This window comes from Pygocentrus nattereri, chromosome 1, assembly GCF_015220715.1.
Source record: "Pygocentrus nattereri isolate fPygNat1 chromosome 1, fPygNat1.pri, whole genome shotgun sequence".
Classification (NCBI taxonomy): domain Eukaryota; kingdom Metazoa; phylum Chordata; class Actinopteri; order Characiformes; family Serrasalmidae; genus Pygocentrus; species Pygocentrus nattereri.
In genome coordinates this window covers 54,486,953-54,503,048 of record NC_051211.1, presented here as the reverse complement: position 1 = coordinate 54,503,048, position 16,096 = coordinate 54,486,953, and the positions used below count along the sequence as shown (strand labels likewise).

At 41.8% G+C, this 16,096-nt stretch overlaps 1 protein-coding gene across 3 annotated transcripts; it reads right to left on the bottom strand.

The window, feature by feature from the left end:
• Positions 1 to 1,834: 1,834 nt before the first annotated feature.
• LOC108437940 (aldo-keto reductase family 1 member B1-like) lies at positions 1,835 to 15,088 on the bottom strand. Of its 3 annotated transcripts, none has more exons than XM_037541894.1 (10): positions 14,899 to 15,082; positions 12,364 to 12,531; positions 10,762 to 10,878; positions 8,125 to 8,202; positions 7,856 to 7,978; positions 7,225 to 7,331; positions 6,706 to 6,787; positions 3,609 to 3,692; positions 3,430 to 3,512; positions 1,835 to 2,117 (listed from the first exon to the last, which is right to left on the bottom strand). In XM_037541894.1, the coding sequence occupies exons 1-10, from the start codon at positions 14,962 to 14,964 to the stop codon at positions 2,075 to 2,077; spliced, it is 951 nt and encodes a 316-aa protein (XP_037397791.1). In that variant the 5' UTR covers positions 14,965 to 15,082; the 3' UTR covers positions 1,835 to 2,074. The 3 variants fall into 3 exon arrangements, 2 of the variants coding, with proteins under 2 accessions (XP_037397791.1, XP_017570878.1); XR_005130806.1 differs by lacking the exon at positions 1,835 to 2,117 and adding an exon at positions 4,230 to 4,302 and having other exon boundaries at positions 14,899 to 15,085; XM_017715389.2 differs by lacking the exon at positions 12,364 to 12,531 and having other exon boundaries at positions 14,899 to 15,088.
• Between the last annotated feature and the right edge of the window lie 1,008 nt (positions 15,089 to 16,096).

The following is a 16,096-nucleotide window of genomic DNA, read 5'->3' as shown; positions in this document are numbered from 1 at the left end:
ACAGGTGTTACCAACAAAACAATGAAATAAAACACAAAAGATTTAAGTAACTAAATGTGAATGAAAAAGTAATTGAGTAAAAATGTAACTCCTTTACTCATTACTCACCCTGAGTAGAAGTAGAAGTATTATGATTTGAAAATACTCAGGACAGCTCAAGTCTATCAGTATAGTATTTCAGTACATGTACTTGAGTAAATGTAATTAGCTAAAATTTTTATTTTTTTGTGATGTTAGCTTATTTACATATATCTGCATATTTGTCTTGCAGCAGTTTAGCTCCGCCCATTCACACTGTTATCTAGACAAAATCTTACATAATACACTTTTTGGGACGACACTATAGAACTGAAACTCTGATATAAGTTAAAGTGGTCAGTGTGCAGCTTGTACAGCAGAGCAGATTCACTGTCCTCTGAAAAGAACAACACACAGACATTAATGTCTAAACAGCTGGCAGCACAAGTGAGTCCACCTCACAGTGAACGTGTCCAGATTGTGCCCAGTCGTGTCGTCGTCCCTCTCTGGTGTCGTGTGACTCGTTAGAGTTACAGGGTTCCAGGTGTGAACGGGGAGCAGGGCTGTTAAATTTGGTGTTTTGGGTACAGTTCACTCACACTGACCACTGGATATTCAACACGGCACCTCATGGTAAAGAATCTCTGAGGATGTGAGGAATAGAACCGTTACTCTCCACAAAGATGCCTGGGCTATAAGAAGACTAACACCCTGAAACTGAGGTACAGCATGCTGGCCAAGGTCATACAGCGGTTTTCCAGGACAGGTTCCAATCGGAACAGGCCTCGCCAGGGTCCACGTGTTCAGTGTCGAATCCAGAGGTTGGCTTCAAAAAATAGTCGCATGAGTGCTGCCAGCATTGCTGCCAGCATTGCTGCAGAGGTTGAAGAAGTGGGACGTCAGTGCTCAGACCATACGCCGCACAATGCATCCACTCAGTCTGCATGGCCGTCGTCCCAGAAGGAAGCCTCTTCTGAAGCTGACACAGAAGGAAGCCAGGAAAGAGTTTGCTGAAGATGAGCTGTCCAAGAACATGGATTACTGGAACCATGTCCTGTGTTCTGACGAGACCAAGATAGACTTGCTTGGCTCAGATGGTGTCCAGCATGTGTGGTGGTGCCCTGGTAAGGAGTACCAAGACAACTGTCTCTACTGCTATACAAACTGCACACTGACCACTAAGATATATCAGAGTTTCATTTCTGTAGCGTCATCCCATCAAAAAATATTTGCAGAAAAGTGAGGGATGCACTTATTAACAGTGTGCACCATAATATATACAGCATATCTTTAATTATTGCTAGATCAGCTGCAATAGCTTGAAAGGTAAACTGGTTCACTTGAAGCACCCAGTCATGGCATTTTAAATGTTTATAATGTTTTTAGAGTTGTTAATAAGTATTATAAGTGCTTTATAATTAGGCACACCTCATTATCCAATTAAAAGGCATTAAAATTGGATAGTGTCACTAGTGTTACTACTTGTTTATAAGTCACACACACACATTTTCCTAAACTGCTTATCCTCCTGGGTCACGGGGGGTGTCCAGCAGGGTAAACCCCATCTGGGAGCCTATCCTAGCTGTCATTGGGCGTGAAGCAGGACACACCAGTCCATCGCAGGGCATGTTTATAAGTCACTAAAGAATGAATTATAGAGCCTTATGAAGCATTATAAGCAGTTTATAAATATCGCTGCTGTCGGAACAAAACCTCTTATCTCCAGAATGGTGACTTTACAGCAGAAGGAAAAAAATACTTTACTTTCAATGTAAGTCAATGGAACCAGAATGTTTTCCAAGTCATTTTTGGCTGTTTATTTTGGTCCATCCTTCATGGAATTTACACAGAATATGACGGCCAACATGCATTTTCATATCACGTCAAAAACTGAAAATCGACAAAAACGGAGATGCAAGGTTTTGTTCCGACAACAGCGATGTGCTTAATGATACATTGTTACCAATGTTACGAAACATCACGATACAGGCATCATAGAAAATGATTTCCTTGACCGCAGAACTGAAGGAACGTTCAGGCTGTGCAGGTGAGGAGCTCAGTACTCTGCGTTCAGTGGGAAGTCCTTGTGCTTAGAAGCCCTAAATGAAGGGATAAGAGAACCACTGAGTTTCAAACAGATCAAGAAAGAAACATAAACACCTTTGCATGCTCTCTTATCAGCGCTTGTCTGTATTGCTGGCCCAAACTGCATTTTACGTGCTTTGAATGCTCGTTGATATTTTCTGTATAAGCACTCAAAGGCTGGTTCTCAAAATCACCCTTAAGAACAGGGACATTTGAAGGGTTTTTAGTCCCGACGGAACAGATACGCTTCTATTTTAATCAGCGTTGCAGTCACACAGACATGAATCTCACCTCCATGACAACACGGATTCTGTTAACCGTGGACGTTTGGATCGCTGGTGTGTGACTGAGGCATAACTTCCCTAGAGATCCATCCAAATGTGCTGAAGCTGGTGTGAGAGTTTCAGAGCAGCTCCTGAGCTGTACTAACATTGCGTGGAGGACAATCTTCTCTTATACAGCCGTGAAACTTCTCTCATTGTGATTTTGTCACACTAAACATATCTGCTGTTTGTGCTGTCAAGTTGTAACATATTAAAACTGCTATAAAACGGTTTAATTAGAAAAGAAAAGAGCTGCTATTCCTGCTAGAACTGCAGTAACACTGACGTGGTGGTGGTGTGTTAGTGTGTGTTGTGCTGCTGGACTGAGAATAGTCCATCAACCAAAAATATCCAGCCAACAGCGTCCTGTGGGCAGCGTCCTGTGGGCAGCGTCCTGTGACCACTGATGAAGGACTAGAGGATGACCAACACAAACTGTGCAGCAGCAGATGAGCTGTCGTCTCTGACTTTACATCTACTAGGTGGACCGACAAGGTAGGAGTGCCTAATAGAGTGGACAGTGAGTGGACACAGTGTTTCAAACCTCCAGCAGCGCAACACACACTAACACACCACCAACACGTCAGTGTTACTGCAGTGCTGAGAATGATCCACCACCCAAATAGTACCTGCTCTGTGAGGGTCCATGGGGGTCCTGACCACTGAAGAACAGGGTAACAGAGTATCAGAGAAACAGATGGACTACAGTCTGTAACTGTAGAACTACAGAGTGCAGCTATACAGTAAGTGGAGCTGATAAGGTGGACAGTGAGCGGAGAAACGAGGAGGTGGTCATCGTGTCATTGATCGGTGTACATCTTAATTTGAAAGACTGGATGTCTTCTGTTATGTTTCACTACAAGTAATCAGTTTAGACAGACTTTACTGAGACACGCCCTTCAGGGTGCTGACAGCATTATAGCCACCAATGTGAGCATTTTCTTTGATTGTTAAAAATAGTAAACAACCTTGGGACAACCTACAAAAATACTACTTGACTTACCAGTCCATTGGAAAAACTCTCCAGTTCCTGTTGAAGCTCAGAATGGTGTTCATATCTTCCTTCCTCAGCTTAAAATCAAAGACCTGCATCAAAACAGAAAACACAGTATTCACTGCATGATTCCTTTTATGTGGAGAATAATACACAGTAGCTCAGAGTATACAGTCCAGTGCAATCACCTGGAAATTTTCTTTGATTCTCCCTGGATTAGTGGATTTGGGAATAACTGCAACATTCCTCTCAATATGGAACCGGATTAGGACCTGGTGATAAAATTCTCAGATTAGCACGTCATGTGGTCAGAGGCGAGACGGTGACACGTTCTTCAGGGTGAGTATTCTAAACTGTGTGTGTTTGAGAGACTCGGCCGGAGCTCCTTTTGAAAGCTGATGATGGACCCCCCCCCCCCCCACCCCCCCCCACCCTGCCAGGCTTGGATACTTCATGTTCCTTTATAAATGTGGCTTTTTTACTGGGTTCTTCAGCTAAACAGCTAATTAGAGAACCAATTCCTCACTTACTTATTCATCAAAGTTGCACAATTCAATTCAATTCAAGTTTATTTATATAGCGCTTTTTACAACAAGGTTGTCTCAAAGCAGCTTTACAGAAAAAAACAGGTCCACGCCTCTTATGAGCATCACCACAGTGAAGCCAATTTTGTGGTGACTACAGTGGTAAGGAAAAACTCCCTTTAAGAGGAAGAAACCTTAGAAGGGACCAAGGCTCAGTCCGAGGAACCCAACCCCCGTGGGTCGACCCGCACAGAAGAAACAGAACAGAAACAAGAACAACAGTACAAAGAGAGTGCAAAAAGATGGCTGGAACGCTGGAACCACGAATGGGGCACCTCCAGACAGGCCAACGGGGCATCTCGACACATGTGAGAGAGATAGAGAGAGAGAACGGAGTGGGAGGGAAGAAAGATAGGTTAGAAGGGTTGTGTTAATCCCTGTTGAGCGGGACAGGGCCGATTCCAGAGTGCTGCAAACACGAATCGGCACCTCCAGACAGGCCAACCGAACATCTCGACGCATGCGAGAGAGACAGAGAGAGAGAACAGAGTGGGAGGGAAGAAAAAGAGGTTAGAATGGTTTTATACTATGCTGAAGAGCGGGGCACGCCTGTGAAAAAGCACAGGGACCCTGGATGGACACCTCCAGACAGCAGCTCAGGACATGAGGGGAAAAAGAGAAAGATAATGATTAGAACAGGGTTTGTGTTTGGTGTGTGAGCTGTAAGAGAAATCGTTAAAGGGAGACCAACAGTACAGACTAAGTTTGTGTGCACTGGACAATAGTAGAATAGCTGCAGGCTACAGCTAGAGAGAACCGCTATGATAAATTTATCTAAAAGCTTGTTCAAAAAGAAATGTTTTGAGTCTGGATTTAAAGACTGAGAGTGTGTCTGAGTCCCGTATATTAATAGGGAGATTATTCCAAAGTTGCGGAGCTTTATAAGAGAAAGCTTTACCTAATGCGTTGTTTTTTCTAATACGCGGGACTGATAATAAGCCGGCCTCTTGCGAGCGGAGTGTACGTGGCGGGTTATAAGGGATAAGGAGTTCCGCCAGATATTGCGGGGCCAGCCCTTTAAGAGATTTATACGTCAAAAGGAGTATTTTATAGTCTATACGGAATTTAACAGGTAACCAATGTAGGGATGAGAGGATTGGTGTAATATGATCAAATTTTCTAGCTCTGGTGAGCACCCTAGCAGCTGCATTTTGAACCAGCTGGAGCTTATTCAAAGATTTACATGAACTTCCAGCCAACAAAGCATTGCAGTAGTCCAGTCTAGAGGTTATGAATGCATGCACCAGCTTCACAGCATCTGCATGAGAGAGTATGTTGCGGAGTTTAGCTATATTACGTAGATGGAAGAATGCGGTTTTAACTATGCTGCATATATGCACATCGAATGAAAGAACTGAGTCAAAAATGACTCCTAAGTTTCGCCCCGTTTTACCTGGTATGATTAGGTGACCATCTATTTCTACTACAATATTATCGATTTTATCAAGTTTGGGACCTAGTAGGAGGACCTCAGTTTTATCTGAATTTAGTAGGAGAAAATTAAGTGTCATCCACTTTCTTATTTCTCTAATACAATCAGTTATTTGGTTTAGACAGAGGTCCTCATTGGGTTTAGCTGATATGTAAAGTTGGGTGTCATCTGCATAACAGTGAAAGTTAATACCGTGCCTACGGATTATTTTACCCAGCGGTAGCATGTAGAGTGTAAAGAGTATTGGGCCCAGAATTGACCCTTGTGGGACACCATATTTAACTCTAGACTGATAAGAGCATTTATTCTTTAAATGAACACACTGGTAGCGATCACTAAGATAGGATTTGAACCAGGTGAGGGCGGATCCTTTAATTCCTATAAGATTTTCTAATCTATTGAGCAAAATAGCGTGATCTATAGTGTCAAAGGCAGCACTGAGATCAAGGAGCACAAGAATGGCAGTGCTGCCCCTATCGAGTGCAGAAAGTAGGTCATTTGTTACTCTTAGCAAGGCGGTTTCTGTGCTGTGATTTTGTCTGAATCCTGATTGGAAAACTTCATGAATGCTGTTGTTTTGTAAATAAGAGCACAGCTGCTTAAACACTATTTTTTCAAGAATTTTGGCTATGAAGGGGAGATTGGAAATCGGTCTATAATTAGCCAGCTCACAGGGATCCAGATTTGGCTTTTTTATGATGGGCTTAATGACTGCCAATTTGAGAGAATTAGGTACATAGCCCAAGCTGAGAGATGAATTGACTATATCTAGTAATGAGTTCCCAACCTTAGGCAGTGCCTGTTTAAATAGATGTGTAGGTACAGGATCTAATAAGCATGACGTCGATTTTAATGAGCTAATTATATTAAGCAAATCCTTTTCTATAACTGGGATAAAATTCTCACACACCCACTTCGCCGACAGCTGATTGGAGGTTAATCAAAAAATATTTTTAGTATCGTCTATAACACCAATAACCGGAATAAAAATAGGAAAAAAATTTAAATACTAATAAATTGTGCATGAGTTAGGGCGTGTTTCATGTAAATGATATGTAAATGAGGTGCTGGTACACCGACGCTTGATTTCACGCACCGAGGCTGATGTACAAATCTCAGCTTGTTTCAATCAAACGCAAATTCACATGCATGCCAATAATGCTCAAATCTGCACTCTTTCAATGAAATATTGATATGAATAAGTGCCAAGAACAAAACTTGGATCCTAAAGAAATTATATTAGAATCTTATATAAACACACAAATGTACCTGTGCCGTTGTTTTCTTATACTTGTCGGCTATGGCTCTGATCTGTGGGTCCTTCAGGTGGGACAGTTCATCTGCATTCGCCCTGTAAACACAGAGCACTCAGCAGAATTAGGCGTCCAGGCAGAGACGGGTTCACTTCAGTTGTCCAGTGATGGCTGATTTAAAGACGGCACAATTTGCTTTCATTTCAGGTGGGATGCAAAGAGATGTCACCCCCCTGGACAAAAAATTGAATGGGAAATTGACATGTAATTAAAATACATAAGTTTTAACTTTTAAGCTCAAATATTTTTTTGAGCGTATGAACATAAATAAAACGCTGTGCCGAATTCCGACTCGCCTGCAGAATCCGGCCCCCCTTCCCCTTTATAAACGGCACATCACTCTGGCATATGGACAGTAGATTTTTTGCTATTTCAGGATTGAATCAGATCCATTCCACTTTTTCCCTCTGATAACCGATCTACTGATAACGGCGCAGTATTGATGGTATTGACAGGACCCAGCCCTGTTTCCTACCATGGTCTTTCAGGCGACCCCAGAGGGCTGTACGCAGTCACTGTGATGCCCTTTGAGTGACAGAAGTTGATCAGCTTCTCCTGCGTCAGGTAGGGATGACACTCAATCTGGAGTAGGAGATAAAAAGATTTTATTCATACTTTTCTACTGGAGAACACAAAGCCTTCTTAAACTCTGTTACAGCAACACTGTGCATAGTGTGGGGATTTGGAGACCCCTCTGGTGGAAGCATGTAATTGCACACAACATGCAGAAGAATATTTTGTAACGTCGGTTGCGCTTCGGACCCCCTCAAGCAGATGAATGGACGATGTGCTGTAGATGGTTCTGTAGATGGAACCTTTTTGAAAATGGTTTTATATAGCCCAAAAAGGTTCTTCTATTGTTACGATGTCATACAATGTTTTCCTAATAGGTTCTATGCGGAACCAGCTGTTGCACATTCATGTTCATTTTCCATCGATCTGAAAAACTCATGCGAACGAATCTTTGAGTTCATAGTTCTATACAGAACCATTTTCTTTCCTAAAGAACCCTTGAAGAACCTTCTCTTTTAAGAGTGTACTTCTTTCAGTTTTGACACCATGCTGCTTTAAACAGAAGTAAGAATAACAGATTTTTATTGGCTCACCTGGTTGTTGACAGGTTTGTATTTGAGGCCTGGCTTGTTCAGGACGGCTTCAATCTGCTCTCGGTTGAAGTTGGAGATGCCGATGGCCTTGACCAGCCCAGCGTCCACCAGCTTCTCCATTTCCTTTAGGAACATTATATCAAATCTTTCAGATTCACAGATTCAAAGAACGTCTTTCATGAGCGTTTCATGGAATACGTTTTTATGTATTAATTTAACAAGACGGTGATTCGTTTCTGTGCCTGAATAGGCTGTTTATGTTGAATTACCTCCCATGTCTCCAGAAAGCTGCTGTTATCTGGAATCACTTGGCCCTCAGCATCAAAAGGAAAGAGCTCTTCTCCAGGCTGCAGATTCAAATCCAGCAATCAGAGCACATTTAATGCTTTTCCCATGTTGTACACAGTGTTGGGAGTAGTGAACGACTCACACTAGTACTTTAACTACGTTTTACAGAAGCTTCGTAGTTCAGCTACATTCATATTTGCATAGAGGTTCAAGCAGTTACATTTTTTTGGCCATAAACAGTTTTGGCCATAAAAAGCTGACATTCCTTGCACTTTCACATGAATAGGGTTTATGTTTGACTTATAAGCAAGTTTGGGATTTTTTGTTGGCATGTTTTTTTCTGGATTATATTTATTATATTCATTTGATATCAGGTACGATGTCAAATGAATAGATTAAAAAAAAAAAATTAAAAACAAATTTGAAATTTTTCATAAAGTAGTTTGAACTACTTTAAGTAGCTTTAGTTAACCTTCAACCCAGTTTCCTTACCAACATTACAGAGAACAGTTTGCACAATAGGTGCAAATGCACACCTGTATACACTGCTGATTTGGGTGTATCACTTATATATGATAGGACTTTATTACAACATTATATATATATATATATATATATATATATATATATATATATATATATATATATATATATATATATATTTATAAAATGGTAACTTTACAGGAGAAGGAAAAAACCTACTTCACTTTTAATGTAAGTCTATGGAACCAGACGTTCTTCTAAGTCATGTTGGGCTGGTTCTTTTGGAAATTTACACACAATGTAAAGGGCGATAGGCAATTTTAAATTAGGTCAAAAACTGAAAAACTGACAAAAAATGGAGATACGAGGTTTTGTTCTGACAGCAGTGATATATTTCCTTCTCTTCTATTTTGAATGCTCTCTTTACTAAGTACTTTGGCCCAGTCCCATTTCTTATTTTCACCCCTACCTCTTGTTTTCGAGTGTCATCCTAACCCCTTGTTACTGAGCTACAGGGCAGTGGTTGAGATCTTCCCTCTGAAATGAGCCCCTCAAATAAAGAGCATCACTTCATTAACAGCTACTAGCGCCGCTCTGTAGGCGACCCTGCCCGTCTGCAGGGACAGCAGAGGAGGGGAAAGTTCAGCTCCTCACTGCTGGGCTTTAGTTACATTTAGGGATCATACGCCTTCAAAGAGGGGGGCAATTATTTATTATCACCCCCCCCTAATTCTTCAGTGATGTGAAGCTGAAGCTGAAGATTCTCCAGATTCTCGTTTGAATTTTCCCGTTCCACCTTAAATGGAGCAGCAGTTACATGCTGGCGCTTCAGTCAGAACTGCTGGACTATTTAAGGTGGAACGGGAAAGTTAGCTAGTTAGCTACTGAGACATCAGCATGCTATTAGTGATTTTTATGCTTGCTATGAAGAGAAATGACCGTAATACAACAGTAAACTAAGATAAAACAGTGTTTACTGTAACTTTTAACAGAGAAAATTCCCACATTTCTGAGTTTCTCTGGTCTCTTGAAAATGATACAAAGAAAATGATACAAAGACAACAGAAGATCACAGCCAGCCAGTGTTGGTTTTCAGCCTTGTCCCTTGCGTACAGAGATTTCTCTGGAATCTCTGAATCTTTTTCCGCTGGCCTCAAATTGAAAATAGGAATATATTAAAAACGCATTTCTCAGTTTTAACATTTCATACGTTGTGTTTGTACATTTCCACTTAAATATAGACTTTAACTGATCTGCACATCACCGCTGTCACGATTGGCCCCTCCCAGTCTCCTCATGTGCTTTTGTTTACCTTTTAGTCCCGTCATGTGGTTTTGTTTGGATTTCTTCCCAGTCCAGCCCCCTTGTTTTGTGACTCCGCCCCTGATTGTTCCCACCTGTTTTCCACTTGCATCCTCGTTATCCCTGTTTGTAGTTAAGCCCTGTGTTTTCCTGAGTTTCTTGTTGGTTGTTGTTTGATGTTTGTTTGATGTACTGTTTGAAGTGTGTATATTGTTTGAAGAGTTTTGTTTGGTTCGGGCATCTTGTTAGGATGCCTCCTGGACGCCTCCCTTGGGAGGTGTCACAGGCAAGTCCACTGGGGAGGAGACCCGAGACACGCTGGCGTGACTATATCGCCCAGCTGGCCTGGGAGCGCCTCGGAATCCCTCCCAGGGAGCTAGTGGAAGTGGCTGGGGAAAGGGAGGTCTGGGCTTCATTGCTCAGGATGCTGCCCCCGCGACCCGAACCCCGGAGAAGCGGAAGATGATGGATGGATGGATGGATGGAGTTTTGTTTATTTCTGGTCTGTTTGGAGTTCTGTGTTGATTTTGTCATGTCTGTCCCTCCTGCTCTCCATATTGGCTACTTGAACCTGGACCGTTTTGACCATGACCCTGGATTTGCCCTTAATAACAGTCGCTTATCTCAGCGTATGTGTCGGGCTCCTCGCTCCGCGTTACAACTGCGTTCTGTTTTTATTTACATTTCACACAGTGTCCCAAATTTTTTGGAAGTGGGGCTGCAGATTTATTCCTAGAGTGGATTTGTAGTTCAGATTCTTCCAGTGTGAAGCAATGGGACACTTTCAAAGTAGCTTCACTTGTACGTTATAAATATTTATTGATTAATATTACCTTAAGGCCCATAGGGAAATGCATCAGGTAGAGATCCAGATGGTCCAGCTTTAGGTCACTCAGGGTTTTCTCACAGGCTCCTCTGACCAGAGATCTCTCATGATACGTGCACCACAGCTGAAAGGATTAAACATGGACAGTGAGAAGTGGGCACAGGGAAGAACTGATGGAACGTTGCACAGGAAGCTCTGCCGTAATTGACTGCATTCCTTAAACGGCAACAGCAATTAGCTGCTTCCCACTCAGTGCCCATTAATCGGAGCAGTTCTGAGCAGCCTATTGTAGTGATGGGGTGGAGCTTCCCAGCATTCCGTGCGACTTTGTTTTGGTTGATTTTGTCTACAGTTCATTTCACAGCATGCAGTAATAAACATTATAATATGATGGTTCTTCTGTGGTTCTTTAAAGAAAATGGTTCTATGTGTAGAACCATGAACACTGAAAGAACCCTTTGCATGAATAAAGGGTTCTTTGCATCATTAAAGGCCCTTCAGATTGATGGAGAATGTGTTGTGGATGGTTCTACATAAAAACATTTTAAAAAGGGTTCTATATAGCACCAATCAGGGTTCTTCTGTTGTTACCGTATCAAGCCTGTACCAGTAGAAGAACCCTTTTCTTTTTTAAGGTTCTATATAGAACCACATAAAACATCATCAATCTGAAGAACGCTTCAATGATGCAAAGAACCCTTTCATCATGCAAAGGGTTCTTTGAGTATACATGGTTCTATATACACACTTACAGGACCGTGTCATGTGTAAATGGTTCTTGGCATCATGATAGAGTTCTTCATATTGATGGAGAATGTGCTGTAGATGGTTTTCTATAGAATCCTTTTGAAAAGGGTTCTATAAAGCACCCAAAAGGGTTCTTCTATTGTAACAACCTTGACATCATAACGATAGGAGAACCTTTTGGGTGCTATATAGAGCCCTTTTCAAAAAGGTTCTACCTAGAACCATCTATAGCACATTCTCCATCAATCCAAAGAACCTTTTTGTGATGCAAAGAACCCTTTAGTCATGCAAAGGGTTTTTGGAGTGTTCATGGTTCAACACAGAGCCATTTTCTTTACTAAAGAACCCTTGAAGAACCACGTTCTTTAAGAGTAACGACTCTGACAGCTGTAGGAGGCGCTCGAGCCATCTGAACGTATTATTTCTTACTTTGCCACAAACAGAAAACGGACACTGTTAAGGTCACATCTGACCAACAGCCGATTTGGTCCGACTCTGAAGACGAGACGACGCTAAATTCCCAAACCGTCGTCGCCACTGAGCAGCTTTTCAGTCGGCAGCTGTGACAGAAGAACAGCTGAACAACCTGGAATCAGCCAGAAATGAACCCAACACCATTCGCCAAACTAAACGGGCTGTAAGAAGCTTTACAGACCGGCTGGAACAGAACAACATTAATACTGATCTGGAGAAACTGACCAAACTGAGCTGAACCTGATATTGGCTCAGTTTTACGGCTCAGTCTGATTTGGTCCGACTCTGAAGATCAGACACGTCTGGCGAGTGGTGTTGGGTTCATTTCTGGCTGTTGTGGGACTTGATCTTAAGGTGGTCAGTGACTGTGCTGATGTGTCCTGCCTACCTTGCTGACGATGAAAAGCTCCTCTCTTTTCACCACTCCTTGGTCAATCATGGCATGGATGCCGGCCCCAACCTCCTTCTCGTTCTCATAGACGTGAGCTCCATCGATGTGACGGTAACCAGCCAGGATGGCCACCTTTACAGCTTCTGTGACCTCTCCTGGGGAGGACTGTGGAGAACCATCACCGCCGCTTTAACACTGTGGGTCGTGTAGTTCTGAACCACCACTATACTCTTAAAAAGATTCCAGTTCTTCAAGGGTGCTTTAGACAAGACAGTGGTTCTATATAGAACCAGGAACACTTAAAAATAACCCTTTGCATAGCAACATTTGCATGTTCTTGGCATCATAAATGGTTCTTCAGATTGGTGGAAAATTTGCAAGAATATGCTATAGCTGGTTCTATATGGAACCTCTTTAAAAAGGGTTCTTCTATTGATACTCTTTCAATCATCAGATTCATCCATCTGTGGGGGTCCAAAGCACAAAGACGGTACCCCTTTGGGTGCTATATAGAACGCTTTTCAGAAAACATCATATAGAACCATCCAAAGGGTTCTTTGCATTCCTCAGATTGATGGAGAAAGCGTGTGCTTGATTCTATATAGCAGCAAAAAGGGTTCTGCTATTGTTACGATGGTAACAACAGAAAAACCCCCTTTTTAAAAAGGTGCTATATAGAGAACCATATCCAGAACATTCCGCAAAAATCTGAGGGCTTATTTCACCATGCAAAGAACCCTTTGGATGGTTCTATATAGACCTTTTTTATAAAAGGTCTATATAGAGATTTTCTCTCTTTTAAGGTTCTGTAGTAAAGACTCTAGTAAAGACAATGCTTCTGTATAGAACCATGAACACTCAAAGAACCATTTGCATGCTTCGTTCCTCAGATTGGAATGTGCGGTGTATAATTCTATAGCACTGAAAGGGTTCTGCTCTTTAATCATGCAAAGGGTTTTTTTTAAGTGTCAAGATTGTGACAATAGAACAATCCTTTTTGGTTCTATATAGAACCCTTTCAAAAAGGTTCTATATAATACATTCTCCATCAATCTGAGGATCAGTTTCACCATACAAAGACCCATTTAAGCATTGCGAATGGTTCTTTGAGGTTTCATGGTTCTAGATAGAGCCGTTGTCTTTATTAAAGAACCATTGAAGAACCATCTTTTTAAATTGAGTGTTAGAGTGCTGTCTGTGCTCTGAACATGAGTTTAAATATCAAATAAAAGTGGTTTTATGTGAAACACTCTGTTCTAGACTCTTAGAAAAGGTTCTTCAAGGGTTTCTTAGTTAAGAAAATGGTTCTACATGGAACCATGAACACTCAAAAAGCACTTTGCATGATTAAAGGGTTCTCTGCACTGCAAAAACGTTCTTCAGACTGATGGGGAATGTGTTGTATACGGTTCTGTATACCACCAAAAAGGGTGGTAAAGTCAAGATTGTAACAATAGAAGAACAATTTTGGTGCTATCTAGAACCCAGTTCAAAAAGGTGCTATACAGAACCATGTCCAGAACATTCTCTATCAATCTAAGGAACTATTTCTCCATGCAAAGAATCATTTAAGCATATAAATAGTTCTTTGAGTGTTCATTGTTCCATACAGAAGCATTGTCTTCACTAAAGAACCCTTGGAGAACCATATTTTTTTATTTAGAGCGTTTAATGTTGTCTGTGCTTTGAATTGAACATTTGCATGAATTTAAACATTAATTTATGTGAAACGCTCTGTTCTACACTCTTAAAATGGTCCTTCAAGGGTTTCTTAGTAAAGAACGTGGTTCTATGTAGAACCATGAACACTCAAATAACACTTTGCACGATTAAAGGGTTCTCTGCATTGCAAAAGTATTCTTCAGACTAATGGAGAATGTATTCTGTATGGCTCTATATAGAACCAAAAATGGTTCTGCTATTGTTATGACGTCAAGATTGTAACAATAAAGGAAACTTATCTAGAAGCATTTTCACAAATGTACAGCACATTCTCCATGAATCTGAGGAACCATTTCCCCGTGCAAAGACCCTTTAAGCATGCAAATAGTTGCGTGAGTGTTCATGGCTCTATATTTCTTAGTAAAGAAAATTGGTTCTATATAGAACCATGAACACTCAGATAACGCTTTGCATGATCAAGTTGTTCTCTGTTGTTCTCCGCATTGTGAAAGGGTTCTTCAAATTGATGGAGAATGTGTTGTATATGCTTCTATATAGCACCAAAAAGGGTTCTTCTATTAAGTTACACACTTGACATCATAGCAAATAGAAGGTGCTATATAAAACCCTTTTCATGGTGTTCATGGTTCTAGGTAGAACCTTATTCTTTACTAAAGAGCCCTCGAAGAACCATCTTTAAGATTGGAGAGAACTTATTTGCATGTATTCTAATTTGTGGTGATTTTACCAACAAAAACAGACCTACTGCCAAGATAAACAGCTTTAAATGATCTGCTTATGTGCCTTGGACTTGCAGTGCTGGAATAACTACATTCAAACAACAGTAACCTGGAGTTTGGAGTCTCTTACCTTCCATGTCCCCAGACCTACGACAGGCATCCGTGCTCCAGTGTTGAGAGTGAGAGCGGATTCCATGATGATGCAGTTTCTTTGGCTTGGATGTGCCTAGTTAGACAAGTGGAGCCGCACATTCACTGCTTCTTCACAGGCAGCTCCCCAGACAAAAAGGCCAGTCTCTGGATTTGCTTTGACAAGTCTGGAGTCTGCCCAATAGCCGCTGAAGCTTGGAGCCAAGGAGGTGGAGTTAGCAGCCAGTCCAGCAGAGGTTTGCGCTCAGTACACAATTAACAAAAGGCTCATTTAGATTTTCTTCAAACTATTCCTGCTGCGTCTTAATCCGGGAGTGATTTTTGCCCTTTCATCTACACTCACCGGCCACTTTATTAGGTACGTGCTAGTAAAAGGCTGGACCCCCTTTTGCCTTCAGAACTGTCTTAATTCTTCATGCCAGACTTTCAACAAGGTGTTGGAAACGTTCCTCAGAGATTCTGGTTGGTTATTTGAGTTCCTGCTGCCTTTCTATCATCTGGAACCAGTCTGCCCATTCTCCTCTGACCTCTCACATCAACAAGGCATTTTCATCCACACAACTGACCGCTCACTGGATATTTCCTCTTTTTCGGACCGTTCTCTGTAAATCCTAGAGATGGTTGTGTGTGAAAATCCCAGCAGATCAGCAGCTTCTGAAATACTCAGACCAGCCCGTCTGGCACCAACAACCACGCCACGTTCAAAGCCCCTTAAATCCCCTTTCTTCCCCGTTCTGATGCTCGGTCTGCCTTCAGCAAGTCGTCTTGACCACCTCTACAGGCCTAAATGCAGTGAGCTGCGGCCGTGTGATTGGCTGATTAGCTATTTGTGTTAACAAGCAACCGAACAATAATAAGGTAATAAAGTGGCTGGTCCCTGCGATGGACTGGCGACCTGTCCAGGGTGTATCCTGCCTTCCGCCCGAAGACTGCTGGGATAGGCTCCAGCAACCCCCCGCGACCCTGACGGAGAAGCGGCTTAGAAAATGGATGGATGGATGGATGGATGGATGGATGGATGGATGGATGGAAAGTGGCCGGTGAGTGTAAAAAGGTGGTGTAACTCAATGTGAAGACTTCTAAGACGTCTTTGATAAAGCATCATAAATGCCTGGATAAAAAGCTGAAGTAACTGCATGAATTAAAAAGTCTGCAGTCTCCGATTTACACACAGTATA

What these genes read in the sequence shown, in the direction of transcription:
- LOC108437940 (XM_037541894.1), bottom strand. Translation starts at nt 14,964, where the DNA reads ATGGAATCCGCTCTCACTCTCAACACTGGAGCACGGATGCCTGTCGTA. An exon ending in GCTTTCTGGAGACATGGGAG is followed by an intron (nt 7,979 to 8,124) that starts GTAATTCAACAT and finishes ATGTTCCTAAAG; the next exon opens with GAAATGGAGAAGCTGGTGGA. An exon ending in AGAGTTTTTCCAATGGACTG is followed by an intron (nt 2,118 to 3,429) that starts GTAAGTCAAGTA and finishes CCCTTCATTTAG; the next exon opens with GGCTTCTAAGCACAAGGACT.